Below are 26345 nucleotides of genomic sequence, written 5' to 3' on the forward strand. Positions count from 1 at the left end.
TCTCCTCCGGGACGAGTCCACTGATCTTCCTTTACTATAAAGGTTGATTCTTTTTCAAATGTGCTGGATACAGCAGCCGCTGCACCTGGACCTCCTGCAGAGCTTGTACATTGTAAAAGTGAAGCTGTGACTATAACCGAGAACGAGCCGCCTTGCATGACGCTGTGGTCTACTGAAAACATACGAGCGCTCATTCGTTCCATTCGGAAGGGCACATTGTTGTTGCTACCGAAGCGAACCCAGCAATGTTCAGGTGTACTCGTAAACAGAGTTACGGATGATGAGGACGATGTTGGTGAAGGCTTGTTGCTTCTTTTTCCTCCATCCAAATCGAGTTGAGGCTGATCGCTTTGCTTCTCAGTATCGAAAGCGCGAAAGTAAGCGTATATAGTCTTCGTTTGGCGGCTGATGCTTTCGTTCGGTACCATCAGTATCAACGGTGTACTAGGATTCAGGTGGAATGTCCAAAATCCCCGCCTTTTCAGCTCTCCACAGAGAGCATTAGTCGTTGTTACCTTCCGATAAGCACCTACCCGAGTGCCACTTTTCGTGATAAGTTGCTTGGAATTGGTAGAAAGCAAGAGTTCAATGGGGCTATCGCACAGCAACAAAAACGTCAACTCCCGAGCCGTAGGGTTTTTAAAATCCAAATAGCAAGAAGCGTGGCATATTACCCACTTTTTATCGTCAGCCAATATCATGATAGCCATTGGTGCTGAACAAACTTTCGCCTGGGAAAACAAGCTAAATATCAGCAAGGTAGCTGACGAGCTGGAACGATTCGCCTACCTTTAGCTCGCAGTAAAGGCCGCCTGAACCAATTTGGCACGGAGCCATCATCGATAAAGGTATGGGTTGCCACACGATGGGAGCCGGAACCGCTTTGGGACATTTAGACTCTGAAGATATTGTCTTCGTGGCTTCTACCAAGTCTCTGACAACTTGCGGGATCTCGCGTTTAGGATACGGGGGCAGTGACTGTTGCAACCATCGAGCCATCAGGTTGAGAAATACTAGGCATTTGCTCGCAGTACCATCCTATCGAACGACATGTCTTGTTAGTTCGATACAAAATCCTCTTGATAACGTCGAACGCGAAGACGTACTGTGCACGAAGTGGCAAGATCAACAAGCGATAGCTTAAACCCATAAAGACTTAATCCGGCGCCTTGGAGCTCATCAAACTTGAGATCGTGCTCCCAGTCGCTCTGCACAAGCTGTTGGGCCTCCTTACGAGGCAGTTCAGGGAACACCCACTGGATAATACGAAAATTGAAAGTCAAGTACTTCTCCACATCAAGTACCTGGTTTGTACACCACTGCAAGCGAATCGAGCGTTCAAATTCAGATACTCCCTTGAGTGCGTTGCATCACATAAACCTCACCTTTTGGTCTTTCGTATCATCACCACCACCAAAATGCGCCAAAGACCAACACGTTTCGGTAATCACTCGCGAAATTTTGGGGCTGAAAAATACGTCCGCGACATCACGTACTTTAGCAGCGTCAACTTCGCAGTCCTCGGGTGTTTTGTTGCTTTTGACTGGGCCAGTCTGTAAGTTGCCAATGCTCGCGCCTGTGGTACCTAGTTGGCCATATCGCTTCTGAAGTCGCTGGAAGCCCTCAAGCGTTCGAACGCTCAGCTCACCACGTGCACGTCTCCTGGTGATAAAGGCCTCGTAGCACGATGATGCCCCAGAATCCGAGTTCATCGAGGTAGCTGCCATCCCGGCCTGTGACCGTTCCCAATTCATCTCGAAACTGACCCAGACCCAAAATTTTAGGGGGCACGTAAAAATAGTTGCAGGACAGCAGGGACAAGGAGCGAGCTAAGGTGACGAGTCGTCACCTTTAACTCGTCACTGAGGAGTGCTAAAAAAATAGGGTCGAGCCGAGGTTGGCCAATAGTTAGGGGGGGGTCCCAGGACCCGCGTTTGCAACTTGAAATCGGAGCGTCAGTTGAGCTGACGCTCGTGAATGGTGGACTTTTCCAGGCATAGTTCGCGGTGAAACTCGGCAAGAGTAAGACCAAATTCGTGAAGTGCAAGTCGTAATAAAAAGAAGCGTGTTAGTAGATTTGTACGTATTATTATAAACAATGAATACTGATAAAACATTAGCACGATACTTAAATATTTAACTAGTTAAAACCACCCCTTAGGTATCGTGCAAAAGTAGTCATCGCTATCCATCTGCAGCTTGCACAGTAGCAAAATGTGCTTGTGTCGTAAAAGTTAAATATGTGTTATATCGCTGGTACCAACACATTTCTACAGAAATATTTTGAAGTTATTTCTGGCACCACTGAATCCTGTAACCATACAATAACTCTTTAAGTTATTGAAATACCAGTGAAGTTTATAACCAATATTTTAATTTCACGGCACCTACGTACGATTGGCTCACAGTAGAATAGCGATGGCTTCTAATAACACGTTGTTCTTCTAACATACAAACAAATTGTTGACTACACTAAGCAATATCCTAATCATTTTTACCTTTTACTAAAAATGCATGCGAAATGGCGATAAAAATGTTCAAAATGTTTGCGGAATTTTGCTTTGAAACGAGGCAGACTAAACGGTGGGCAAACAGCTTGGTCTAACGGGTAAAGCATAGCATACCGTAAAGTATTCGACATTTTTCTGTATAGATGGAAAGATAGCGGTGAAGCACATGATAGCGTCTGATGGAGCAATTACACCAGTTCCAAAGTTGAGCACTCGTCCAGCCTTTGATTGGCTTCGAGACTGAGTTACTGGGTCGCTCCTGAAAACTCAAAACCCATTTTGCGTGTACTAAACCAGACGTAGAAGGTTCGTCGCGTGCTTGCTGATCGTACCATTTTGGCCCAAGGAGGGTCGATTTGTACGGGGTCGTGTCACGGGCGTACAAATTGGGTGCCCATACCATGCGTCAAAGATACGCATGTCAATAGCCTTTCATTCTCGAACTTGGTTCAGCATGGTCTTGCCTAACTCATCTAGTGAAGATGCGCCGCCGCCCCCTAGCTATGACTTCCCGGAACGCAACAAACACCGTCTGCAGCGACTCAAGCGTCTACTCCTGTTCCCACGCCTGCAGCTAGCTTCGATTTCGCTTTATCGCAAGTGACGCCGCCAGAAGTTTCGCCCGCAGAAGCTCCGATCGGTAATGCCTCGCCACCAACAGCCCCTACTACTACTAGCACTCCACCAGCATCTGATCAACAAGCGCCTGACTCAGCACCGTCTGCAACTGCATCGACAAGAAGTGAGGGCCGCCGTGGAAGACGTCGCCGCACAGCACCAACTGCGACCCGTGGTGCTGGCTTCTCGCCAGCTGAAGTCCGTGATCTTCTCGATCTTATTGACCACTACAAGCCAATTGGGCGAGATGAATGGGACACCGTTACGCGGGAGCACAATGCAAACTTTCCTGGCGTTCGCCGCACCACAGAAAGTCTTCGTAGGAAATTTGCCAAGTTATACAGGACGAATATGGGCACAGGCAACCCTCATATCGCCGAGGAAGTTGAGAGAGCTATTGCACTAGCTGCTGCCATCACGGACCGTGCGGATATCGCTCAGGATGATGACATTGAGGATGATGCTAACGGTCTATTTGACAATGACAACGTAGACGATGAAGGCGCCGAGATTGAGGACGTGCATCCCGAAGCTGAGCCTTCAGCAGGCGTTCCTACTGCGCGCCCTTAGTGCTTCCTCGTGTACAACGTGCAGGTACCCACGACGGTGACGCTGACTTATTAACCGTAGCTCGAGCGATGATGCTGCAAGAGCAACATCAACGCGAAGTTGATCGTGAACAACAGCGTTTGTGGCGCGAAGAAGACCGCCGCCAACGTGAAGAGGACCGCCGTCAACGTGACGCGGATCGTTCCGACGAAAGAGAGAGAAGCAATCGTCTGTTCGAGTTATTGACTATTGCCCTGGTACGTGCAGCAAAATCCCTGCAAGAAAAAAGTAAATTATCACAGTAAGTCTTCTACGTCTCTTTGCAAGTCGGGCATGTAAACAGATCGGAGTTGGATAATGCCTACTAATCTAGCTCGAAGGTTAAAAAGCATCGCACATGTGTCAAGGATAAGTCGTCGTTCACCTCGCTCTTCATATTTCATTCGATCCTTCAGTCTCGGAAAAGAACTCTGGAAGGCCCTCATTCCCCATTCAGCCGCTTGTCTTGCCGAAGTTGCTTGGCGCAGCATGACGACATCTGCAGGTGTCGCTGCCACTCCAAGATAATCTTGGCTCGATTTAATTAAAAAGGGATAGTCTCCTGCAGAAAACGCGGAATCTACAACACATCTTGCTCCACACTGCTCATAGATGCTCTGAAGCCTGTGGTATATGCCACCCCACTCAGATATCTGAGAATCATGAAGCGACCCAGGCGCATTTAGCGCGCACGCTGCAATCGTTCCATCGGGGACAAAGACAAATACATTTCCGACGTAGTGGTCATGCTTCCAGCCGTTGTAGAACATGTTTTGCATGATGCAATCACCGCTCTGCTGTAGATATAGTTTGAGACCATCGGCGACCCCGAATACGTCGTTCAACTGGTGATACTTTCTGTGGATTGCTTGTTGATAACGCCGAACATCGGGTAGACTAGGCATCTTGATAGCAGCACGCTGATCCGAAGCAAGTACGCGGATTAAAATTCTTCGTCCAAACCGAATGAACAAGGAGCAGACGGATGTCGTTATACCAAACATCATGCAGAGAGTAAATTCAGAGCCTCTTGTCCGTGTCCATGCCAATACGAGGGCGAGACATTGATATGCGTCCAAGCTTCGAGGCCGACCATGCTTGAGCCACTTAGCGATGCAATTGCTGAGCCAGCCGGTCCGTAGGGAGTAAATCGTTTGTAGAGTACCTCAAAATGCTGTAGCACGTAGTGAAACGCGGGGTGGTCTAACTCCGTGACTGTGATCAACGCTGGATCGTCACCAGAACCAAACAGCACGGAGAAAGACGAAGTTGCTGGCGGCTGAAGTGCAATACGAGCAATGCAACGGTCGCGCTCGTGTCGACGGCGACGCTCTAGCGTCGAGCGATACGACTGGCGGCGGTGAGACCGGCGGCGGCGCTGAATGATGGAGAGAAGCAGCAATGCGGGAGCGATCATTGTGTCCTTGGACCGCGAGTGGGAAGTACGCAATTGGGTTTTCAGGAGATAACGCAGATTTGGTAAGAGCAAAACCGCCCAAGCTATGCACTAAATTTGGTACTAGCAATTTGGGTTTTCAGGAGCGACCCACTTGTAGGATCCTTTTCTGGCGCCTTTCTTCCATAATTTAGGATTTGTCCAAATTTGTTCCATCCAAAGCGCTAGATTTTGCCCAGCAGCCTGCTGGTTCAAGTTGAAGTCTATCATTTGGAAGACTTGGACAAGTGCGCATGGATTATATTTTATCCTACTGCTCGCGTGCCTGCAGCTCTGATGGCCGCGCGGCGTGGCGACCGAGGTGGACGACGACAATAAATAGTGGGGCGGGGTCCCTGCTTCTCATACGCGGCCCGGGGCCTCGGTCTTGCACCAGTCGACGCCCAGGAACTCGAACACGTCGAAGTTGGGGTCGTTGACGTCCACGCCCGTCATGCGGTCGTAGACCTTGCGGTACTTGAGCGCCTTCTTGGCCAGCAGCACGCTGGTGCTAGAGCTCGTGGGGGACGCCGCGTCCGCGATGAGGCACTTGGCGCGCGCCTCGGTGCGCTGGCGGTACGCCTCGTCGCGGTAGCAGAGGCGCACGCGGTGCGCGGCCCTAGCGGAGGCTCGAGACTCGGAGGAGGAAGGGGGGACCAACCCCTGGTAGCGGCGCGCGAGATCTGCAGCGCTCGACGGCGCCTCGGTGGCTTGCACGGTAAGAGCCATGATCGTGGTGGGTGAAGTGGCTCGGAGGCGGCGAATTGGGAACTGAGACCGGATGGCAATAAAGCGGACGAGGAGGGAGATGGGCTCAGCGCCCTTGTAACTGTCGTGGGACGCTTTCGACCAGCGCCAATTGGAACGGTCACTGCTCGGAAGATCGCATCGGGTTTTGCTCTGGTTTGCTCGAGATGGAGGCCGCGAGGCGAGGGCTAGCTGGAGGAGAGGTGGGGCCTTGCGTGTTGCTTGTAGTGGTGGAGCTGCGGGGGCAACGTGGTGGGGTCTTTGCGTCGAGTCGCAGCTGCTGGTGTCCGCTACGGCAGACAAGTCGAAAAAGTATCTTCCAGCGATTATATGGGGGATTGTATAGGATATACATTTCGCTATACGGAATCTGGAAAAACGATCACTTCAAGATTCGGCTAGGGCGGGTTCTGACTGCATAGACACGCGCGCCTGTCCTCTTCAATTTGTGGGCCCAAGCATTAGACGCGTTTGCAGTGGCGCAATGCAGCGCCGTCGCGACAGTAGCGCCGAGTGTTTCGCTGTTGTGTCTGGACAATATCGTTGGACGATATTACCTTCGTCGCGGCGTTCCTCTTGCGAGCGTCGGGCCTGGCCGACCACATCGCCCTCCCTGTTTCCGCCGCCGACTCCTTCCAGAATGGACGGACCTCGCGCGCTGGAACGATAGGTGTCTGTCAGACGCCAGACGGTCTGGCGCAAGGCGCTCGCAAAAATCAGAGCTCCAGCGTGGTGACCGGAGCCGTCGCGCGTTTTGCTCGCGAAGCTATTGCCGTTGCTTGTCGCAGCAGCAATGGGGCTCGCCGGGATCAGCGACAACTACTCTACAGGTGCCCCTGGGTCTGCTATGCGTGTTAACACGCAGAATTTCGGCGAGGTGGCTTCAGGCGCTACTGTTCCGCGCGCTTTCCTATCCCTGTCAAAATCGATACAAAAATTGCGTACTGAACACAAAAAATCTCAATCAGAAGCTCGCCATGCCCAAGCGCAGCGACGCGGCCGACGGCTCGCACACGCCGCGCTTCGGCTACCTGCTGCGCCTCGGACTGGAGTCCGTCGGGGTGCGCTACGTGTCGGTGAACGTGCTGCGCAAGGCCAAGAAGAACCAGACGACGGAGGTGAGGACTGTCAGCGACAGAAGACGGATACGCTCTCGAGTGGGCAATTGACACACTCTAGCGCTTGGCGTGATGCTGCAGCGCGAGTACTGGGCGCTGTGGAGGCTGCTACACGACCTGGTGCTGGTGGTGCTGGCCGACTTCGACGTGGACGCGCGGGAGATGGAGCGGCTGAACAGCGCTGGGGCGCTGGAGAGCGAACTGATAGACCCAGAGCTGCATGGTGCGTGAAGTTGAGTGGCATTCACTGCAATATCAATCGCTAAGAGAGAGAGGTGATATGCAGACGTCCAGATGGAGTTGGTGCGGTTCTATCTCTACGAGTGGGGGTTCGTGTGCACGGCGTTTTATTCGGAGACTGCACGTCCGTCCAGTCAAGTGCTGCTGCTCGCGTTTGCCTGGCTCGTGGCGTTTTCTCGGTTCTTTGAGAAGCAGCAGTGGTATATTCTGGAAGTACGTTTAATGCTGGCGATGCAGCTTGGGTTATGCATTGCTGACTGGGAATTGTGTGTTACAGAGGTGCACAAGATCAAAGCAGCCGCGTTTGCCACCGTTCCCAAACGTCAGTAATTGCTTGTTTAGCTAGGTGCATTGTTCGTTAGTGTGAGCTGACTTCTCATTACTGCTACATTTAGGATGTTGATGTTGATGCTGAGAACATTTCTGATGTTGCGGCAGTCGTGGTGACATCAGCGATTCTCGTTAATGGCCAGACGTTGCCGTTGGACGGGCAAGTGCACCAGTTGCATAGCGTGTTTGGCCGCTTACAAGGTCATCTAGATGAGCTGGAGGCATACGCGCGCTACCATGAACGGTTGGTAAAGCGTCTTGAAATGATGCAGAACAAGCGCGAAGAGCACCAGGACGCGCTCATCCCCGCCTACGTCCTGAACCTCTTAGCTGGACCAACATCAAGACTCGCCGATCAAGTGCGGGTGCTGTCGCAAAGGTGTGTGCGTTGTAAGTGCTTCCTACAAGGCATCGAGTCTGCTGACGTAATGTGCGTGGCAGTATACAGATGATAGAAGACGAAGCTCTATTCTACAAGTGGATCAACGGCCTTGTTCTGAATCTGAATGATGGCGGTGACGTTGAGTCTCCAGTGGGACCAATAAAGAGCATTCCTCGCTCGACTTTGCATGAGCAAATCCAAGAAGTGCAGAAGCTGTTTCAAACCCACGCAGCGTACTTCCAGCAGATCGAACAAGGTTACAAGGAGGAGTTGAAGAAATGGTCGACTCGTCAAAAATCTCGTTCGCGGGTGCAGCAGATGGAGACGAAAGTGGAGAGATTCACGTATGAGGTGCAATCGCGCGAGTTGTTTGACCCTCAGAAATTATTTCTTCGATCCCAACGGTCTTGGGAGGCGTTAAACACTGGTCACCTACAAAATTCCAGCACGAATTTGCACATGGCCACGAAGGAAGATGTAGAGCGACTTCAATCCCAGCTAGCAAGTGTCATGAAGGAGATTACACGCGAATACTGTGGCCTACAGCTGCGGTGACCGCACTTGACGAAAAACATGACGACATCTCACAGAGAGGGCCGAGCCTCTTTTGATTAAGTTATTCACGCGGCACAACACGGAAACGCAAATCGGTGTGAACTCCGTCATTGTACAGACGGGAGTGCGCGATGATTTCTCGCTGGGTCTGCTTGCGGAGCAACGGCAGTATGAGGGTGAGGAACCCGTCCCGCACCTCAGGCGGGAGGCGCGGCAGCTCGACCCCCATGGGGAAATCTTCCGGCAGTGGGCCCTTTGTCGTGACCACCTGGATGAGCCAGCGGCGCAAGTAGCGCATCTTCTTGATGTTCTTCGTCCACGCGCGCAGGATATACGCCACCTCGGGCGAGTCGAGGTCGAAGTGCGGCGTCGGGTGACGCACCAACTCCTCTTGCCACTTGGGTGGGATCGAGTCCGCGTCGGCGGGAGCTCGAGCGCGCCCCACCTTGTCCTTCTGTGGCTTGGTCACCTTGGCCTCGTCGTCCTCGTCGCTCTCGTCCCCGCAGATGCTGAACTGACTCACGCCGCTGGCGACGCGCTGCTTGACCATGACCTGGTCGTCCAGCTCCAACAGCTCAATATGTCGCTGGCGCAGCTCCTTGTACTGCTGGGTCTTCTCCTCCAGCTGGCCGCGCAGCGTCTTGAGCTCCTGCTCCTGGTCGCGGATCACGGCCATGCGCTGCTCCTGCTCGAGCGCGTGGGCCTGCTTCTGCTCGGCCAGCCTGGTCTCCAGCTCCAGCACCAGTCGGCGCTGCTCCTCCGCGTCCTCTCTGCGGCCGGCGCCTCGCCGCTCCCTGGGGGCGCTGAGCCGCTCCACGTCCCGCAGCGCCGCGAGCTTCTCGGCCTTGAGGTGGCAGATGGTCTCCTCCGCGTCCAGGAGCTGCCGCTCCAGCTGCGCTACGCGGTCGTTGGCGCTCTTGAGCTCCAGATTGGCGGCCAGCGAGCCTCTGCTGTTGGCGGCCGAGTCCAGCCGCGCCTGCCGCCGCGCCAGCGCGCGGTCGAAGTCGGCGTCGGAGCTGGCGGAGGTGGAGGCGGCCGCGTCTTTGGCGCGCGGCTTCTTGGCGCTGTTGCGCGAGGACGGCGCGTCGGCGTCGGCGTCGGCCACGTTCAGCTGCTTGAGCAGCGCGCGCAGATACGCGTTGTCCTCGCGCGCGCGCTGCAGATCGCGCTGCATCTGCGGCACGTTCACTAGGAGCTCGGCCATCTCGGACTGCGGCGGAGGACGCATGCTCATGACCAGGATCAGAACGGCCACCTGGGGCGACGAAATGGTCCGCCTTCGACGCTGACTTCTTATACACTGTTGAAACCAGTGTCTAGGTGGCGGAGAGTTGGGTTTTCAAGCGGGTATGTTCAACCTTGGTAAATTGATTTCTGGTGGTATCACATGATGAAAAAGAGCGTCTGTATCTTCAGCGCTCCGGATCCGTTAAATGCCAGTCTGGTGGTGCTGATTTGGTGAAAACGAGCGCTTTTCAGCCAATCCATTGCGGCAACCATCGCTCGCAGCTTGTGATCACAGTGGATGCCAGTACTGTACGGCATCGCGCGAGATCTGCAGTCGCACAGACAAACGCTGGCACCTCCTTTCCATGGTGCTGCCTTCGCGCTATACTGGCGCTCACTATGCCTTTCACACGGTAAACAACCCCCACGATTGAATATCGCGTGGGCCACATCATCCCCTCCCAAGCCGATATCTGTGACTTGTGCAGCGCCAAACGGCAACTGCTCTGCACGAATGCGTCGCTGCGTTTCTCGCTGCGCTCGCGCTCCGCTTGTCTTGGCTGCCTGCGTGTGTGCCATCTATCTGCACGCCGCCAATGTGCGGCCACGAGGCTGCGCCTCAGTCTCGCTTTCGCCTCCTCCGCGCCAAGCCTAGATTTCTGTTCCGTCCGCTACAAGATGGCCACCACCACCAGCTCCGCCTCGCCCGAGTTCCTGTACCACCCGCTGTCGGAAGACAAGGTGCCTCGGGACAGCATTGAGTTCGACACGAGCGCACCGCTGCCCAAGCGCATGGAGCACGTGATCCTGCGCGTGCAGGACGAGATCTGCGCCGGCATCGAGGCCGTGGACGGCAAGAAGTTCCGCACCGACAAGTGGGAGCGCGAAGGTGGCGGCGGCGGCCGCAGCCGCATCCTGCAGGACGGCAACGTCATGGAAAAGGCTGGTGTGGCCGTGTCCATCATCAACGGCACGCTGCCTGCTGCCGCTGCTCAGCAGATGACGGAGCGCAACGCAGAGCTGCCGCCCGGAAAAGACCTGCCGTTCTACGTGTGCGGTATCAGTCTCGTCATGCACCCGCGCAACCCCATGGCGCCCACGATCCACCTCAACTACCGCTACTTCGAGATTGAGGTCGGCAAGGACGAGCAGGGCAACGCCAAGAAGATCGGCTGGTTCGGCGGCGGTGCTGACCTGACCCCGAGCTTCCTGTTCGAGGAGGACGCGCGCCACTTCCACACGGTCTACAAGACGCAGCTCGACAAGCGCGACCCCACGTGGTACCCCAAGATGAAGAAGGCCTGCGACGAGTACTTCTACATTGCCCACCGCAAGGAGCACCGCGGCATCGGCGGCTTCTTCTTCGACGATCTCACCGACACGTCGGAGGAGACGTTCCAGTGCATCCGGAACTGCGCCAACTCCATGCTGGACGCGTACATCCCGATCCTGAAGCTTCGCAAGGACATGCCCTTCACGGAGGAGCAGAAGGAGTGGCAGCAGATCCGCCGCGGCCGCTACGTCGAGTTCAACATCATGTACGACCGCGGCACCAAGTTCGGCCTGCTGACCCCTGGCTCGCGGGTGGAGTCCATCATGATGTCGCTCCCGCTGACGGCCCGCTGGGAGTACATGCACTCCCCCAAGGAGGACTCGTGGGAGGGCAAGACGTACGAGGTGCTCAAGAACCCCGTCGACTGGCTCAAGGTGGAGGCGGAGCCTTAAGCGACAGCGCCCCAGCTATCGTTGACATGTAATGACCTCGACACTTGTGGGCTGCAAAGCCGCATCTAGTCGAGCTTTGAAGTCGTGTGTGTAGATAACCAATTCGATGCAAAATCAAAACAACTCAAAGCAAAACTCTCTGCAGTCGCATTGCCACGTTGGAGTAAGTAAGCGCCGCTAGTGTCTGCATTGCAGACACTAGAATCTGCATCATCCAGCAGGAATCACTGGCCTGGCTGGCCTGAAGCGCGCGCCTCGAGTGGCCACGCACTTCAAGATCGGCGCGCAGGGCCGGGGCTGTTCCCTCTTCAACATGATCCGCATCACCTTGGACGGGGCGTCGTCCGCTGGTGCCAAGTGCGTGTCTTTGCCTTCGGATACTTTACGTGCAGCTCGCAGCGCAGCCGCAGATTCAGTCCGAGATCTGCCGTCTGTAATCGACAGCATGCGCCACTTCCGCTCGCTGCTCAAGCCCTCGCGGCCGTGGATGGCCGCCGCCGTGCTGCCCGCCGCACTGGGCGCGACGTACCTGGCGCAGCAGCAGGAGGCCAGCCGCTGCAAGGGCGCCATCCCCACGTCCGAGTTCCTGTACGCGCCGCTGTCGCAGGACAAGGCGCCCAAGGGCAGCATCGAGTTCGACGCCAAGGCGCCGCTGCCCAAGCGCATGGAGGCGCTGATCCTGCGCGTGCAGGACGAGATCTGCGCCGGCATCGAGGCCGTGGACGGCAAGAAGTTCCGCGAGGACAAGTGGGAGCGCGAGGGCCACGGCGGCGGCGGCCGCAGCCGCATCCTGCAGGAGGGCAACGTGTTCGAGAAGGCCGGCGTGGGCGTGTCCATCATCCACGGCAAGCTGCCGCCCGCCGCCGTGAAGCAGATGACGGCCCGGGGAAAGGACCTCAAGGAGGGCCAGGAGCTGCCCTTCTACGCCTGCGGCGTGAGCCTCGTCATGCACCCGCACAACCCCATGGCGCCCACGATCCACCTCAACTACCGCTACTTCGAGGTGGAGACGGGCTACCTGGACCAGGACGGCAAGCCCAAGAAGATCGGCTGGTTCGGCGGCGGCGCCGACCTCACGCCCAGCTACCTCTTCGAGGAGGACGCGCGCCACTTCCACGCCGTGTACAAGACGCAGCTCGACAAGCGCGACCCGGCCATCTACCCCAAGTGGAAGAAGGCCTGCGACGAGTACTTCTACATCCCGCACCGGCAGGAGGGCCGCGGCGTCGGCGGCTTCTTCTTCGACGACCTCACGGACACGTCGGAGGAGAACTTCCAGATGATCCGCAACTGCGCCAACTCGATGCTGGACGCCTACCTGCCGATCCTCAAGAAGCGCAAGGACATGCCCTTCACCAAGCAGCAGAAGGAGTGGCAGCAGATCCGTCGCGGTCGCTACGTCGAGTTCAACATCATGTACGACCGCGGCACCAAGTTCGGCCTGCTGACCCCGGGATCCCGTGTCGAGTCGATCCTCATGTCGCTCCCGCTGACGGCCCGCTGGGAGTACATGAACAAGCCCGCCCCCGGATCGTGGGAGGAGAAGACGCTCGAGGTGCTCAAGAACCCCGTGGACTGGCTCGACGTGCCCGCTGTCGACTTGGAGGCGCTCTCGACCGGCGAGTTGCTGAAGGAGCTCGCCAGAAGGAGCGAGTAAGAAGCACAGTCGAGTTCGCAATGCTGGCCAGGACCTTCAGGCAGTCTGCATGTAAGCTTACGTGAGAATCAAACCGACAGAAATACAAAGCCCAGGATTGAAGGTCTTTGCCGTGATCTAACTCAACGGCCTTAGCCACGAAGCGTGCAATGCGAACGCAAGGGATCATGGCGTGAGCGTCCACGAGATTTGAAGAAAGCTGTATGGCACCCTTCATCGTATGCCACGATGGGGCTCATTATTGTGCCACGAAGCGTAAGAAGGAACTGAACATTACAGTGAAGCACATGTCTGTCTATATGTTATCAAACGGTGAGCAATGGTAGTGCGAGCTAAGGCAGCGATTGCTTGCGCTCCCGCTCGTACTCGGTGTAGTTGCCGTCGAAGAACTCGACGTGGCCATTTCCCTCGAACGCGATGATGTGGGAGCAAATGCGGTCCAAGAACCATCGGTCGTGGGAAATCACCATCGAGACACCATCGAAGTCGGTGAGAGCAGCCTCCAGAGAACGCAGCGTGTCAACATCCAGGTCGTTGGTCGGCTCATCAAGCATCACCACGTTGTGGCCGCCCAGCAGCATCTTGGCCAGGTGAACGCGGTTGCGCTCGCCGCCACTGAGGCTGCCCACCTTCTTCTCCTGCATGCCGCCGCGCAGGTTGAAACTGGCAATGTACGCTCGGGTGTTGATGCGGTCGCCTCCGATCTCCACGAACTCGTTGTCTCCAGAAATCTCCTCGTACACCGACCGCCTGCCGCTCAGTTCATCGCGGCTCTGGCTGACGAAGCCGAGACTCACAGTCTTGCCCAGCTCCACGTTACCCTCATCGGGTTCCTCAACGCCAGCAATGATGTTGAACAGCGTACTCTTCCCCATTCCGTTGCCTCCCACAATGCCAACAATCGCGTGCGGCGGGATCTCAAACGAGAGCTTGTCGAACAGCACGCGACCATCATCCAGCTGCTTGCGCAGGTTGTTGACCTTGATGACCTTGTTGCCCAGGCGGACACCAGACGGCACGACGATCTGTCCTTCCTCGACGCGCGACGACGCCCGGAATCCGCTCGACTCCATCTCCTGCAGCTTCTTGAGACGCGCCTTGTTGGCCTTCTTGCTTCCCTGGTGGTCGCGCGACCACGCAATCTCAGACGCGATCTGCTTCGCGCGGATCGCGTCGCTCTTGCGCTGCATGTTGAAGCGGTTGCGGCGCTGCGTGAGCCACTCGGTGTAATTCCCCTCGTACGCATACGTCTCGCCTCGGTCGAGCTCCAGCACCCAGCCCGCCACGTTGTCCAGGAAGTAGCGGTCGTGCGTAATGGACAGCACCGTGCCACGGTACTTCTGCAGGAAGTCCTCCAGCCAGTGCACCGACTCGGCGTCCAAGTGGTTCGTGGGCTCGTCCAGCAGCAGCATGTCGGGCTGCTCCAGCAGCAGGCGGCACAGCGCCACACGGCGGCGCTCTCCTCCGGACAGCACCTCCACGTCCGCGTCCGCGGCGGGCACCCTCAGCGCCGCCATGGCCTTCTCCACCTCGTGCGTCAGGTCCCAGCAGCCCAGCGTCTCGATCTGGTCCTGCAGCTTGGCCTGCTCCTCCAGCAGCGCGTCGAAGTCGGCGTCGGGCTCGCCCATGGCCATGGACACCTCGTCGAACTTGGCCAGCAGCGTCTGGCTCTCCTTGAGCCCGTCCATGATGTTCTCGTACACGTTCTTGCTCGGGTCCAGCTGCGGCTCCTGCGGCAGGTAGCCCACCTTGAGCCCGTCCTTGACCCAGCGCTCGCCATCGAAGTCCGCGCGCACGCCGGCGACGACCTTGAGCAGCGTGGACTTGCCGCTGCCGTTGGGCCCCAGCACGCCGATCTTGGCGCCGCGCAGGAAGCCCAGGCTCACGCGCTCGAACAGCTTCTTGCCGCCGGGGATGGTCACGCCCACGTCGCGCAGGTGGCACACGAAGTCCCCGGGCACGCCGCCGCCGGCGTTGGAGCTGCCGGACGGGGCCGCAAACGCGCGCACGGCGTTGCCGGCGTGCTGCGAGGCCGCCAGCCAGTGCGGAGCCAGTGCGGAGCTGCGCAGCCCGCGCGACGCCGCGGAGCGCGAAGCGACACGGTGAGCCAGCATCATTGACGTTTGGCTTGGGTGGATGTGCGGACAAGAGCATGGAGGCATGTGATTGACCTGTTGAAGATGATGACACCGGGTTAGAGAGGGGATGGAACTGCAACGTGGACGAGGTTGTCATCAAGACATCGAGCTGTGGACTGCCGACAGTGTTTAGCCAGGCAGTGTCACTACGGGTTAGCGTTGCCGTTGCTGTAGGATACGTGTACACTGTAGCAACTGTATTGTGGTTGATGATTCCTCCATATGCGTGAGACCTTCAGCGATTCTTGAAAACGCTCTGCAATTCCCGCGATGTCAAATGCTTGTCCTCCCAAGAAACGCCGTGTACTTCAGTATTCTGTAAGCGCATTTTGAGTGTCGTTTTCCGGTTGTGGTTGCTGAATGTGCCTTGCCTTTTCAATCGCGAGGAAGCTACATGAACAACTCAGATGACAGTCGCAACACATGCGTGAAGCGTGAGGCCTCAATCTACACAATACGCGCCTGCTTTATTGTACTCTACAGAAATACTGACACCAGTTTGGTCGATTTTTTTTTACTGTAGGGTAGCATTATGAAGCACTAAGCCTATCGAGTAATTTCCTTTCAAGAGTCTTGAATCAAGACCGAAGCACTGCAAAGGACAGTTTGAGCTGCGATGACAGACCGAGGTCCCTTCACGACTCGTGACACGAGCCCTGGAGATTTGTCAGCGGTGATGATGTCACAAGCCTCACATCATTGATGTGAGGCTCATTGATGTGAGGCTGACTGGAAGGCCTACCGCCTTGCAGGCGAGATGTTAAACGCACTTGCACTCCGCAGCCTTGATGCGTGGTTGCACCCCGCGAAAACCGATATAGACACGTCACGTGATCCGTGATGTCTGCCACACAAAGTCCCGCTTCAACCTCAGCCGTTTGTGTCATTCCTGCATTGCCACCGTCGACTGCACTTCACCTCGGCCATGTCGTCGCTGCTCTTCTCCCGCGCGTCGCGCTGCCTGTCGCGCTCCTCGGCGATGACGTCCAGTCGCCTGCGCAGCTTCGCGTCCGCGTCTAGTCGCCTCAACCTGGCGGTGGTGGGCACGGGGCGCATGGGCCGCATCCGCCTCGCCGGGATGCAAAACGACCCGCGCGTCTCCATCGCCGCAGTCATCGATGCCAATGCTTCGGCCGAACAGCTGCAGGAGCTGAGCAGCCAGTACGGAACGCAATGCTTCTCGAGCCTCGCGGAGGCTGGGGCGGCTCTGACCGAGTCGGTGCACGGCGTGTGGATCTCCACGCCCACCCCCACGCATCTGGAGCTCGTCAACGACGTTGCAACGGGGAAACTGGGCAACGAGGTGAAAGCCATTGGCATCGAGAAGCCTGTGGCTGCACTGGTGGACGAGATCGATACGGCCTACCAAGTGTGTCACAAGAACGACGTGAAGCTCTTCTGCTCCTTTCAGAGGAGATTCGACCCGAGCTACGAGGCTCTGCGAGTCCAGTGCGTGGATACGCACAACATTGGCAAGCTGCAATCCATCCACACGGTGTTCCGAGACCACCCGTGCCCGCCCGTGGAGTTCCTCAAGACGGGCGGAGACCCGTTCCACGACCTCGCCGTGCACGACATCGACTACGTGTGCGACCTCGTCGGAGAGTATCCGAACAAAGTGTACGCGCATGGAACGAGTCTGTCCGCAGAGCTGAGGGAGCTCAACGTGATGGACAAAGCCAGCGTCTGGCTTGAGTTCCCCAAGACGGGTGTCGTTTGCACCATGGATCTGAGCCGCAGCGCTGAGTATGGATACGACCAGCGTATCGAAGTAGCGGGTGAACACGGCATGCTGCAAGTGCTGAACCCCAGCAAGACGGCGACGGTGCAGTCAACGAAGGCTGGCATCACCGCCGATGTGCTGCAGCACTCCTTCCCCGAGCGCTTCCGTGAAGCCTACCTGCTGGAGCTCGACAGCTTCATCGACGTCGTGCAAGGCAACGCCAACCCGCGCGTGCACTGGGGCGCCTCTCGCATGAACACCATCATCGCAGAGGCTGCTCGCATCGCCGCCGTGGAGAAGAAGGTCGTCACGATCAAGTACACCGGCTCCAAGCAGACCGCGCCTAGATCCGACCCCATTCTCGAGTACGAGTACGAGTTCTAGAACTAAAACCTCACGAGTACTTTAACGCTTTGAATCCTAAGCACCACGAACCTCCTCAGCGGAGCCCAAATGGACATTTTCGTTGACGTGGTCAGTCGAAGTGCTTTGATCATAAACGAGGTACCCCCGTGCAGGTCGCTGACGTTTCGATCGAAAACCCTCTGCTCATCGTTCGCGTCTGACGTGGCGCCCGGGATCTTCTCCCCGCATTGCCCAACTCGCCGCCTTCGCACCAGAACTACCTTACCACCAATGGCTTCGCACGACCCGCAGATCCGCCGCGCCTTGCGCGCAGACGTCCACGAGATCTCGGCCATGATCCAAGAGCTCGCCGACTTCGAGAAGGAGTCCAACTCGAACAAAGCCACGCCCGAAAAGCTACTGGAAACCGTCAACTTCGCCGATGACGTGGCGCCCGAGCACATTCCGGGCTTCCCATTGTCTGGAGCCCCGAGCCGCAAGGTGGCTCACTGCTTCGTGCTGACGATCGGCGAGAAGGTCGCGGGTATGGCGCTCTTCTTCTACAACTACAGCACGTGGCTGGCCTCTCCTGGTGTGTACCTTGAAGACCTGTACGTGCGACCAGAGTTCCGTCGTCGAGGACTGGCCACGCTGCTGTTCGGTGCGTTGGCCGAAGAAACCCAGCGCATCAGCGAGGGCAAAGGGCGATTGGAGTGGTGGTGTCTGCGCTGGAACGAAGGAGCCCTCAAGTTCTACGAGCGCATCGGCGGCACTCGCTTGGAGGAGTGGGTCAGCATCCGCGTCGCCGGAGGTGACAAGCTCGAGCACCTGAAACAGCTCGCAGCCGAGGTTCGAGCTAGCAGCAACAGCGGCAAGTAACACGAGAACGCGCCCCGAGTACTGTGCTGGCCAAACACGACTACTGATCTCCCAGTAGCGAGCAGTTGAACTCCAAAATTTTGCAACAATTGGCATAACCCCACACAGCACATCGATGTTCTCCTTCTATAGTACAGGGGGGGGGGGGGCTGCTGCTGTGACGGCTAATTCGGCCGACGCAGGTGTCGTGTTGTCTCTGCAAACTCTTCTTCCTGAACACGCAGGAAGAATACAAACACGAAGAAGAGCAACACGTAGAACACGCACTGCAGCGAGGCCCAGTTCACTCGACACCACAGCTGCCACTGCCGCAGCCGCCGCCGCAGCTCCGCCGACCGGGTCCTTACACACCGCCGTCCGATTACTGCTCGCCGCCGGCAACTCTCCAGGCCGCGGATCCTGCCGCCATCACCACCACCTCAGCCCCAAATTCCAGCTCTGAAACTGAACAACCCTCTGCGTCTCACGCACCTGCACAGCCCCAGCGCCCCCCTCCATCGAGAGCCGTCACCACCTCGCCGTGGCTGCTGTTCCTCCCCATGTATCAATGACTCGGCGTTATCGTCGTTTTCCGCCGTGTTTGGCACGGAAATCCGCACTTCCGAGGCGGAATTCCGCGCCGAAGCGGCCAATTTCCTCTCCACGGCATCGACGAAGCTCGTGGCCTCTTGGGTGCTAGTTGCGGAGCGTCGTGGGGAGCTTGACGCCAATGCGGCCAGCGCCTCCTCCAGCGCCCGGTTCGGGGTCACAGAGAACGGGCCAGAGAGCAGCGGCGAGCGGCACATCGGGCACGCGTCCACCTGGCGCAGCGCCGCGTCCAGACACGAGCGGCAGAAGCTCTGGCCGCAGCAGGAGGCGAGCACGGGCCGCTCGAAGCTGCCCAGGCAGATCGGGCAGTGCCAGCCGTCGCTAGTCGACATTTTGGAGGGGGAAAAGCGACGATACGGTCTGATCCGGATTAATTGGAGTCTAACGCTATTTTTGGACCAACTTCAACTTGCCCACCGAGTTGTCGAAGAGCTCTTTCTGAAGCGGTTGGTTTTCAAGGGGACTGGGCGAGTCGGAAAGTTTCCGCTGGGTCCTTTCGGTGGCACGTGGCTGTCGACACAGCGTGGTCGCAGTACTGGGAAAACGGCCGCGAAGGTTTTCTAGAGGAGTACTCTGCAGGGAGCAGTTTTCGTCAATGATCGGGTGCAAGCTTACTCAGGTCTGCTGAGCTCTCGCTGCGAGTAGCGAAAGGCTTTTTCGGGCCGATGAATTGCTGGAAATCTGTGGCTGGCAGTCGGCAGAACGTACTTGTCCATTGCTAAAACTCTTGTGATGTGTGTAAAGTCAAAATCATCGTCCACTCTTACGTGTACTTGGGGGCTATATCTACCAGCGATGTGAAGCTGTATCCGTTGTGAGCCGTTGCATGAGACCGTGTTGTTGTGAGTCCATCCTTTGTGGATCCTAAGGCCAAGTAACTGCGGTGAAATGAGTGCGCAACGCGGATCTGACCGCGACGGTGCAAGCTATTGTTGGGTCAACGTCTCCGATGAGCGCGTACACAAGGGCGTTTCAGGTGCGGGCCGGTTGCGTGTGGCTCCGCGGTGAACTGGAGCGCGTCAAGCACGAGTTCACACGTCTGTGTGAATTCATTGGAGCTTGGGTTAGTGGCGAGAGTCGATTCAATGCGTCAAATAGATAAATTATCAGGTTCATTTTCACACTACGATACTTGACGGTGCGTGTTCTAGCGCGCATCACTCTTCTTTTCGTCGATCAAAATAGCGCCATCGCTGCTGTCGGCATGCCGCCATTGACGAAACGAGCGTGTCTTTGGTGCAGGTTTCAACCTGCGATGAATGGCTGGGTGGGTGGTGATCGGAACGCCCTGTTCGTGAATAGCTCTATCCTTATAATACTCGGGCGTACGTTCCCAAGAATCGCCGGTAAGACTCTGCGATCTGTTCTCACCCCCTGCGCGTCTTACGCCCTCAACGACGCTTGACTGCCCAGCGCAGCGAAAAGTCGACCAAAGAAACAGTAGACGAATGGCACTATCTTCAATTAACCGTGGACGACGCTGGGTGCCACTAGTATCTACGAATTCCTACATGTGTACCTGCACTAGCAACCTAGCAATAAGCTACCAGCGCTGTGGGCGGCGCGTTCGTGCACGGTGGTTTCGTGCAGGCGTAGGTCGATGAATACGAACAGAAAAGAATTCATCATCGTAAGCGTTTCGAGCAAAAATGGGAAAAACGAAAAGCGGAGCAGATCAGAGCGACCCAACAATAGCCGGCGAATTGAGCCCGAGCGAGTACGGCGTGTTTTCGTTCGCCTGCAGTGGTTCGTTATTGAGGTGGTCTGCAGCATCGCGAGAAACTAACGCTGGTCGTTCTTCCTGCACGGACGCTCCCCGTCAACTCACTTTTCAACTTTCGTCATCTCGCCACATTCAAGGCGAACCGAAGCACCGGGGCTCTCCAAGTCCTTCTCGTCGATACCAAGCGCTTTGCCAGTCAAGCGCAACCGAATCCAGTCACTATCACAACCACCACCACCAGTGTCTAACATGGCGGCGCTCACGGATCTACTGTGCCAAGGTATGTACAAGTAGCCTACGGTAGACTGGCGAAACCTTGAGGTGGGGCGGTAATGAGGCTCCTTCCCCTCTTTTGCCGCCCCGCTCCATGTTTGACCACGTCACCAAGCATTTCGGCGGTGTATCACATCTGATTTCGTGTCCAGCAAAGAGGAGCTGGGATATGAGATGTCACGCTTGCTTGGTGTTGTTTGTTACGTGATTACCTGCGAGCCGCGACTGACCCTCGCCTGCTGCTCTTGCTCTTAATGTGCCGCATTTCCAGTCAGCTCGATGCGGGCGAGCAGTGGGAGCTCGGTCTCCGCAGCAGCACCAATCCTCGACAGCGAGCGGAGCAAGTACATCGCATCGGCGTCGGCACGGACGCACTCGCGGCGCTGCGGCTTCCCGGAGTGCCAGAAGACGGCCAAGCGCGGCGGCCTGTGCATCTCGCATGGCGGTGGCAAGAAGTGCTCGGTGGAGGGCTGCACCACCAGCGTCGTGAGTCGCGGGTTCTGCGTCGCCCACGGCGGTGGCAAGCGCTGCCAAGCCCCGGCCTGCACCAAGAGCGCGCAGACCGGCGGTTTCTGCTGGATCCACGGCGGCGGCAAGAAGTGCGGCTACCAAGGCTGCAAGAAGCGTGCACAGAGCGGCGGAGCTTGCATTTCCCACGGTACGAGTTCGACCTGCTTGGCGGTGGTGTCGGTATATTTGACAACGGAGCTGATTGACCTCCTCTTGGTCTTTGCAGGTGGAGGCAAACGCTGCCGGATTGAAGGTTGCAACAAGGTGGTGCAGTACGACGGGCTCTGCGTCGGTCATGGAGGCTACCGCAAGTGCCTGTCCATCAACTGTGACAAGCGTGCACTCGCCAACAGCTACTGCCAGGCGCACGGCGGCAACTCCATGTGTCGCGTCGTCGGCTGCCACAACCGCGCTATTCGCGGCGGCATTTGCTCCGAGCACAAAGCTCAGATGCCGGTCCAGGCAACCCGGTCCAGCTCCGCTTTCGCGCACTGCAGACCCTCGATCGACCTCGCGGGCAACCAGGACCCACAGTTCAAGGTCGAGCCCACAGCAGTGCTTCGTACTCGTCTAGATCAGTATCACAGGTACCCCACTCCTCTCGTCAGTAAGGCGTCTTCGGAGCTCCGGGGACCCTCGACGTACGGCCGCATGCGGCTCTCGATGGACGCGGACTCGCCGCCTGCTGACGAGCACGTCCTGTCCCCTCTCCAGTACGTCCGACAAGGGTCCTCCTCTCTGTTGGACGACGGGAGGACGATGGTGACCCCCATCTCCAGGCACTTTAACGCCGGCGAGCGGTACGACCCGTACGGGCTCAAACGCCAGAGCCTCCCGCTGCTGCCGAGTTTCCAGACGCTGCAGCGCAGTTGCAGCTCGTCCCCGGGCTCCGACATGGAGTCGGTCAGCTCCGGGTCAAACCCCAACCAGCCCAACGAGGACGTCGTAGACCAGAAATGGACGCAGTTCCCACCGAGAACGCAGTCCAGGCCCGACAACTTCCTGGTGGCACTGGGGACAGCATACACCCACACATGCAGCGTGGCCAACTGCGCACGCCACGCCAAGCGCAGCGGTCTGTGTCTCCTTCACAGCATCGTCGCGGCGCCCAAGTAAATTAGTCGAATCTGTCCGTCATCCTAATTAAGAACGTAATCTAAATGCATAATCCTATTAATAGTCCAGTACTCATTCGCCAATAAGTTGTTGTTGACCAGAAACATGATGGCCAGGATGGGCGCTTCCAAACATCACAAATGACCATGCAAATACATCGCCAATAAAGCAAAATGCACTATGAAACTCGGGTTCCTGTTAGGGATAACTTTCAACAAGACCACGACACGCCTCCGTGAAAGACTTGGGATACCATCTGACCAAGCCTCTCAACGTGGTTGTGCTTTACGACAGGCCGCAGATCCAGCCTGTTTGGGCCGCATTTAAAAATGCATAACGTGGTCTGAAGTCAAACTCTTTCTACAGGTAGCTGATTTAGTGGTGGCAGGATAACCGCAGCAGTCGAAGCCATTGAACTTCAGGCACACAGCACAAAAGCTCCAGATCGGGCTGACAAATAAATGATGAGGTTGAGGTGGGAATCAGTTTGGTTTCTGGACGGCATTGTAACAAGGTATAAAATGTCCCGACCATCTCAGCAGAAGCTGTTTGAAACCTTCATCATTTGGGATTAGAACTTCTAGGAAGAATAATCCCACACCTGATTTGAAATCTTCAAATCTGCAACGCAGCTTCACAGCCATAATCCAGCCTCGCGAACATCGGGCAGTTTATGAACTGCCTAAAACCTAAAATGCAACCGGTTTAGGATTCACAAACCAAACCAGGAACCACTTCAACGCTGTCATATCATTATCCTCTTGTCTGTATAGCAAGTGTCATGCAAAACCTACGACTCATTGCGGCCATTACGGGTTCGTCGAACAGTGGCTGGAGTAGCCCGCCTTTGCCATGCCAGTGACCAGAGCAGCCACCCCAAAATACGTGTTGGCATTAGTTTGAGGCGGGCAGTGACAAACTAACCCCTACGACAAACGAACCCCTACGGGTCTAGAGAACTAGCCGTTTCAAAACACGTCGAGTGTCGTGTAGACCCAAGAGCTCGGCGGCGAATGTGTATTAAGTTCGTTGCGGGCTAAATTGCAAGTAATAATATGTCTCAAGTGGAAACGAGGCCTCTACATGTACCAGACTGGTACTACCAGTAGAGATCTAAAATCACAAAACTAACAATTACATAGCAAGTTTAAACTTTAGATACGACTTAGACCGTTTTTTCTACCGATACCATAAACTCCTACTTCAGAACGAGATATTGTATTACAGAAAAAGAGGTATTTTGGGGTGGCTGCTCTGGTCACTGGCATGGCAAAGGCGGGCTACTCCAGCCACTGTTCGACGAACCCGTAATGGCCGCAATGAGTCGTAGGTTTTGCATGACACTTGCTATACAGACAAGAGGATAATGATATGACAGCGTTGAAGTGGTTCCTGGTTTGGTTTGTGAATCCTAAACCGGTTGCATTTTAGGTTTTAGGCAGTTCATAAACTGCCCGATGTTCGCGAGGCTGGATTATGGCTGTGAAGCTGCGTTGCAGATTTGAAGATTTCAAATCAGGTGTGGGATTATTCTTCCTAGAAGTTCTAATCCCAAATGATGAAGGTTTCAAACAGCTTCTGCTGAGATGGTCGGGACATTTTATACCTTGTTACAATGCCGTCCAGAAACCAAACTGATTCCCACCTCAACCTCATCATTTATTTGTCAGCCCGATCTGAGCTTTTGTGCTGTGTGCCTGAAGTTCAATGGCTTCGACTGCTGCGGTTATCCTGCCACCACTAAATCAGCTACCTGTAGAAAGAGTTTGACTTCAGACCACGTTATGCATTTTTAAATGCGGCCCAAACAGGCTGGATCTGCGGCCTGTCGTAAAGCACAACCACGTTGAGAGGCTTGGTCGGATGAATTGGTATTAAACGTGCCGTGAAGTGATCAAGTATTTATCTCGATGTAGCCGACTCTAAAAAACTGCAACCAGGCTGATAGCCTGATAGCCTGAGCTTTGATACCGTATCACCGAGCGTCAAATTGAACTTCCACGATGCCCAGCAGATACCTATACGTAGTATTTCAAATACATCTTCCCTTGTCGCGCGGGCGACGGATACTACCGCTGTGTTATTCACTTTGAAGCACATCGGTTATACCCCCTCCTCCCGGACACACTTCGAGGATATCGCAGCTGAACCTGACATGATACGCTGCAGTTCCGTATTCGCCTTGCTTGATCTTTCGGAGTCCAAATAGTGATGTCATCTTCGCACATTACTTGAGTCACAAGGATTCGTGCGTGTAGGATGTTCCTAGAGCGCGAGCTTCACCACTTAGTGAAGCTGCAAGTCAGCGATACGTGTCCCCGCACCGAATCAGGACAACAAAACCCAACACAAGCTCAACAAGTCAAGAAGATACTTGATTAATTCTCACCCGGCACCTTCTTGTTCCACTCGCCGGTCCGGGCCTTCTTCTTTTTGAGGCCGTCCTCCAAAACATCTAGAGCCTTTTCCTCGTCATCAATCAGTTCTGTAGCGACATAGCACATGTGATCTGTTAACACAACAACATATTGCAATGCATGCGCGCGCACACACACAAACGTACCGATCGTCGCAGCAGCACTCCGGAAGTCGTTGAACGCGGCAGCGGCAGCAGTGTCAACAGGCGACAGCCTCTTGCTCTCCCCCTGTGCAATTGAGAAGAACTGTAGGAAAGGGTTTTTCTTGTACGCCACTGCAAGCACTTCGTCCTCCGTGAACAGCAGCTCACAAGGGCCGTTAGCAAGCAGCACCTGGGTATCCTCGCTCGGGATCGCCACTTCCTTCAGACTGTGCGCTCCATCAACAGCCACGATCTCAAAGAACCGCACGTGCTGGTAGTTCACGAGCACAGCCACAATGTTTGTCGTGGGGCAGATTGCGAGCGACACATTCAGCAAACTCTTCGCCGCCTGGCGGCCACTGTCGTCGCTGGCGTTGTCAGTGTCCTCATCCAGAGGCTCCAGAGACACCTCCACGCCAGGGAGCAGCGTCTCCGAAGCCAGCAGCTTGCCCGTCTTCATCTCCCACAACTTGAGCGTGTTGTCCATGGACGTGGACACCACGAGCTCCGGCGTGACAGCGCTACACACCAACTTGGTCAGACTAGCAGCGTGTCCCAGGCAGTAGCTCTCGATGATCGCGGCGTTTGGGAACCTGGAGACGCGCAGCTTCTCGTCGCGGTCGGCCGTCAGCAGCAGCGACGAGTCGTGGTTCACGGCCACGTGGGTCACCATAGACGTGGTGTGGCCCAGCAGCGTCTTAAGGTCGCGGTCCACGTCGGGGAACGGCACGGCCACGGCCTCGCCCGTCTTCTGGCCCACCACGACGGCGTACTTGGTCTCTCCGGTGGGCAGCTGCAGGTGGCCCACGGCCATGCACGTGGCGCTGCGGGGCACGGAGCGCGAGGCCTTGAGCACGAGCGTCTCGGCCGTCAGGTCCAGTTCGTAGTGGACCAACCGGCGCTCGTCCACGAGCAGAAGCAGCGCTAGGAGCTCGGATCCGCTCGGCTGGAACAGCTCGACGGTCGTGATGCGATTAGCGGGCGGCGTCGGCTGCGTGGCCTGCTTCTTCTTGCCCTTCTGGGCGTCGTCCTCGTCCTCGACAGCGGGGGCCTCCGCCGCGCCCTCCGCACCCTGCAGCACCTCGAATCGCAACATTTTCTGCGCCGAGGAGGCGCCCGAGGGCAGCACGAACACCGTCGTGTTGCGCACCGTCACCACGACGCCCCGCGCCGCCGCCACGAACACTCCCGTCGCCACCATGTTGACGCTTCGATCAGAAATGGCTGGTGCCCGTCGACACACCGCAACGAGATGGCTACATGTGGTGTACAGCTGGTGTTCATAGTGTGCACCACACACCTTTTTATCCATCAAAAAGCAGTTCCACCGCACATTCAGATACATATATCGGACACCA

At 56.3% G+C, this 26345-nt stretch overlaps 12 protein-coding genes across 13 annotated transcripts; 6 read left to right on the forward strand and 6 right to left on the reverse strand.

Annotated features, from left to right (window-relative positions):
* Positions 1-5514: 5514 nt before the first annotated feature.
* On the reverse strand, positions 5515-5880 carry IUM83_07851 (uncharacterized protein; the record flags this gene model as incomplete). The annotated part of the gene is made up of 1 exon (XM_067932180.1): positions 5515-5880. The coding sequence occupies one exon, from the start codon at positions 5878-5880 to the stop codon at positions 5515-5517; it is 366 nt and encodes a 121-aa protein (XP_067783179.1).
* Positions 5881-6875: 995 nt separating this feature from the next.
* IUM83_07852 (uncharacterized protein) lies at positions 6876-8523 on the forward strand (the record flags this gene model as incomplete). The annotated part of the gene is made up of 6 exons (XM_067932181.1): positions 6876-7016; positions 7098-7239; positions 7303-7469; positions 7534-7578; positions 7652-7965; positions 8028-8523. The coding sequence occupies 6 exons, from the start codon at positions 6876-6878 to the stop codon at positions 8521-8523; spliced, it is 1305 nt and encodes a 434-aa protein (XP_067782907.1).
* A 61-nt stretch (positions 8524-8584) lies between these two features.
* IUM83_07853 (RxLR effector protein) lies at positions 8585-9757 on the reverse strand (the record flags this gene model as incomplete). Its single annotated transcript, XM_067932182.1, has 1 exon — positions 8585-9757. The coding sequence occupies one exon, from the start codon at positions 9755-9757 to the stop codon at positions 8585-8587; it is 1173 nt and encodes a 390-aa protein (XP_067783033.1).
* Positions 9758-10428: 671 nt separating this feature from the next.
* IUM83_07854 (coproporphyrinogen III oxidase) lies at positions 10429-11475 on the forward strand (the record flags this gene model as incomplete). The annotated part of the gene is made up of 1 exon (XM_067932183.1): positions 10429-11475. One exon carries the CDS (start codon positions 10429-10431, stop codon positions 11473-11475), a length of 1047 nt encoding a protein of 348 aa, XP_067783124.1.
* A 445-nt stretch (positions 11476-11920) lies between these two features.
* IUM83_07855 (Coproporphyrinogen III oxidase) lies at positions 11921-13132 on the forward strand (the record flags this gene model as incomplete). The annotated part of the gene is made up of 1 exon (XM_067932184.1): positions 11921-13132. One exon carries the CDS (start codon positions 11921-11923, stop codon positions 13130-13132), a length of 1212 nt encoding a protein of 403 aa, XP_067782933.1.
* Positions 13133-13254: 122 nt separating this feature from the next.
* On the reverse strand, positions 13255-15246 carry IUM83_07856 (ATP-binding Cassette (ABC) Superfamily; the record flags this gene model as incomplete). Of its 2 annotated transcripts, XM_067932185.1 has the most annotated exons (2): positions 13255-13262; positions 13485-15246. In XM_067932185.1, 2 exons carry the CDS (start codon positions 15244-15246, stop codon positions 13255-13257), a joined length of 1770 nt encoding a protein of 589 aa, XP_067782935.1. The 2 variants fall into 2 exon arrangements, with proteins under 2 accessions (XP_067782935.1, XP_067782934.1); XM_067932186.1 differs by lacking the exon at positions 13255-13262 and having other exon boundaries at positions 13465-15246.
* Positions 15247-16096: 850 nt separating this feature from the next.
* On the reverse strand, positions 16097-16386 carry IUM83_07857 (uncharacterized protein; the record flags this gene model as incomplete). Its single annotated transcript, XM_067932187.1, has 2 exons — positions 16097-16114; positions 16189-16386. 2 exons carry the CDS (start codon positions 16384-16386, stop codon positions 16097-16099), a joined length of 216 nt encoding a protein of 71 aa, XP_067783034.1.
* IUM83_07858 (Oxidoreductase family) lies at positions 16196-17377 on the forward strand (the record flags this gene model as incomplete). Its single annotated transcript, XM_067932188.1, has 1 exon — positions 16196-17377. One exon carries the CDS (start codon positions 16196-16198, stop codon positions 17375-17377), a length of 1182 nt encoding a protein of 393 aa, XP_067782931.1.
* A 252-nt stretch (positions 17378-17629) lies between these two features.
* On the forward strand, positions 17630-18217 carry IUM83_07859 (N-acetyltransferase ats1; the record flags this gene model as incomplete). Its single annotated transcript, XM_067932189.1, has 1 exon — positions 17630-18217. One exon carries the CDS (start codon positions 17630-17632, stop codon positions 18215-18217), a length of 588 nt encoding a protein of 195 aa, XP_067782932.1.
* Positions 18218-18381: 164 nt separating this feature from the next.
* On the reverse strand, positions 18382-19137 carry IUM83_07860 (TNF receptor-associated factor 5-like; the record flags this gene model as incomplete). Its single annotated transcript, XM_067932190.1, has 2 exons — positions 18382-18616; positions 18689-19137. 2 exons carry the CDS (start codon positions 19135-19137, stop codon positions 18382-18384), a joined length of 684 nt encoding a protein of 227 aa, XP_067782923.1.
* Positions 19138-20777: 1640 nt separating this feature from the next.
* IUM83_07861 (WRKY transcription factor 19) lies at positions 20778-22427 on the forward strand (the record flags this gene model as incomplete). Its single annotated transcript, XM_067932191.1, has 3 exons — positions 20778-20808; positions 21073-21459; positions 21538-22427. The coding sequence occupies 3 exons, from the start codon at positions 20778-20780 to the stop codon at positions 22425-22427; spliced, it is 1308 nt and encodes a 435-aa protein (XP_067783042.1).
* A 2378-nt stretch (positions 22428-24805) lies between these two features.
* IUM83_07862 (WD repeat protein WDR4) lies at positions 24806-26188 on the reverse strand (the record flags this gene model as incomplete). The annotated part of the gene is made up of 2 exons (XM_067932192.1): positions 24806-24912; positions 24991-26188. The coding sequence occupies 2 exons, from the start codon at positions 26186-26188 to the stop codon at positions 24806-24808; spliced, it is 1305 nt and encodes a 434-aa protein (XP_067783092.1).
* Positions 26189-26345: the final 157 nt, after the last annotated feature.

Source organism: Phytophthora cinnamomi (genome assembly GCF_018691715.1).
Source record: "Phytophthora cinnamomi strain GKB4 chromosome Unknown Contig102, whole genome shotgun sequence".
In the NCBI taxonomy this organism is placed as follows: Eukaryota; Oomycota; class Peronosporomycetes; order Peronosporales; family Peronosporaceae; genus Phytophthora; species Phytophthora cinnamomi.